Source organism: Poecilia latipinna, unplaced genomic scaffold, assembly GCF_001443285.1.
Source record: "Poecilia latipinna isolate Pla-1442-1.1 unplaced genomic scaffold, P_latipinna-1.0 Scaffold521, whole genome shotgun sequence".
Classification (NCBI taxonomy): domain Eukaryota; kingdom Metazoa; phylum Chordata; class Actinopteri; order Cyprinodontiformes; family Poeciliidae; genus Poecilia; species Poecilia latipinna.
In genome coordinates this window covers 163832-165473 of record NW_015113137.1, presented here as the reverse complement: position 1 = coordinate 165473, position 1642 = coordinate 163832, and the positions used below count along the sequence as shown (strand labels likewise).

Genomic DNA, 1642 nt, shown 5'->3' with positions numbered 1-1642 from the left:
CACCAAAACTTAGACCGAACCTACGCCCTTGGATGCCAGCAATGTCCTGGCATTTACAACACAGGAAGCAGGTAAAAGGCAGCAGGCGGGCATTAATATATGGTGTCTAGCAAAGGTTGTTCACATTTTGTCAAATTTCAACCATTCTGTCTGGATTTCACATGAAATGATGAGAAAATTATACATAGATTTCAACATTTTTACAAAAAAGACTTTAAAAAAAGATATCCTGCTTTTTTAAAAGCTGCCATGAATAAAACTACTTTTTCTATGGTTTGTCTCTACCAGTTTTGCACATAATGATTTCTTGTAAATTATTTCTTTTTAAAATACCTCAAGATCAATCAGATTGAATGGAGACTTTGTGAACATCAACATTAAACTCTTGCCGAAGATGTGAACTTGATTCAATGTGGGCTTTGATTGGTCCATTCTATTTCAGGGCTAAACCCATAATAGCTCTGGCTGCACATTTTTCCAGCTTAAAGATGAACCTTTGGCCCATTCTGAAGTATTTTGCAGCCTCTTATAGTTTTTTCTTTCTGAATTGTCCTCTATTTAGATTAATCCATTTTACCACTTGTTCTGTGTTTACCACAGTATGAAGCTGCCACTGCCATGTTTCACTGTGGGATCTGTGCAGTATTATTAACATTTTACAAGAAGGCAAAAAGTTTAATTTTGGTCTTATCTGACCAAAATTCAGATTAGGTCTTTATTCCACATACTGGCCTCCTCTATTTATGGAAAACTAGAAATAAACCTATTTTATGGCTTTTTTCCACAGTGACTTTCTCCTTGCCACTTTTCTCTAAAAGCCAGACTTGTAGTGTACGACTTGTCCTGTTGACATATTACTACACCTGAGCAGTGGATAGCTGCAACCTCTGCAGGTTGCCTGATAGAGATTTTTGGTATTATCATTTTGTTATTACTTTCAGTCTAATGTTATTGTGATTTTTAGTTTAAAGTGTTTTCTTCCTTATGTGTGTATAAACTGACCTGGAGGTTACGACTGACTTTTGGTATTATCATTTTGTTATTACTTTAGTACATATTCAGTCTAATGTTAATCAGTATTATTGTGATTTTTAGTTTAAAGTGTTTTCTTCCTTATGTGTGTATAACTCTGTGTTTCCCAGACCTTAATTCTTATCAACCAGAATACCTCCTAACTGCCTGTGAGCAGTCGTATTTTGTCTCTTGTTTATCCTCCCTCTTTGTTGACAGTTTGACCTAGAGCTGAACTGGGCTCAGATCGTAGATCAGATATCACACCTGGAACTGAGTTGCTGGTTTGTTTAGGTTAAATGTTTTACGACCTCTGTTGTTTTTTTCTGGCTGTTCTGCTTTGACAATAAAACAGGGGCTCGCGTGGAAGGAGATCAGAACTCTCTGTGAACGGCCTGGAGAGGTTGTTGATGGAGAGTTCTCCTTTTGCAAAAGCTTTGTCTATAAAATTCATATACGTTGTCTGTGGTCTTTTTATATAGGTTCGAGAAAAAGTACCTATCATTGCCTGTCTGAATGCCTCTCTGATTTTAATTTGTGAAAAAAAAAAGTTTTTTTTTTTTGTAGGCCAAGGGTTAACAATTAAAAAAAAAAAGGTGAGTTTTTTGGGTTTTAAAAGGCCCTTAAAAAA

At 35.8% G+C, this 1642-nt stretch overlaps 1 protein-coding gene across 1 annotated transcript in view; it reads left to right on the top strand.

Annotated features, from left to right (window-relative positions):
• Positions 1-1642, top strand: part of LOC106952487 (Down syndrome cell adhesion molecule-like protein 1 homolog) — a 12765-nt gene that overhangs the window by 6272 nt on the left and 4851 nt on the right. Inside the window, exon 5 of the mRNA XM_015040632.1 lies at positions 14-71. Within this exon, the coding sequence (XP_014896118.1) occupies positions 14-71 (58 nt within the window). The remainder of the gene's footprint in view (positions 1-13; positions 72-1642) is intronic.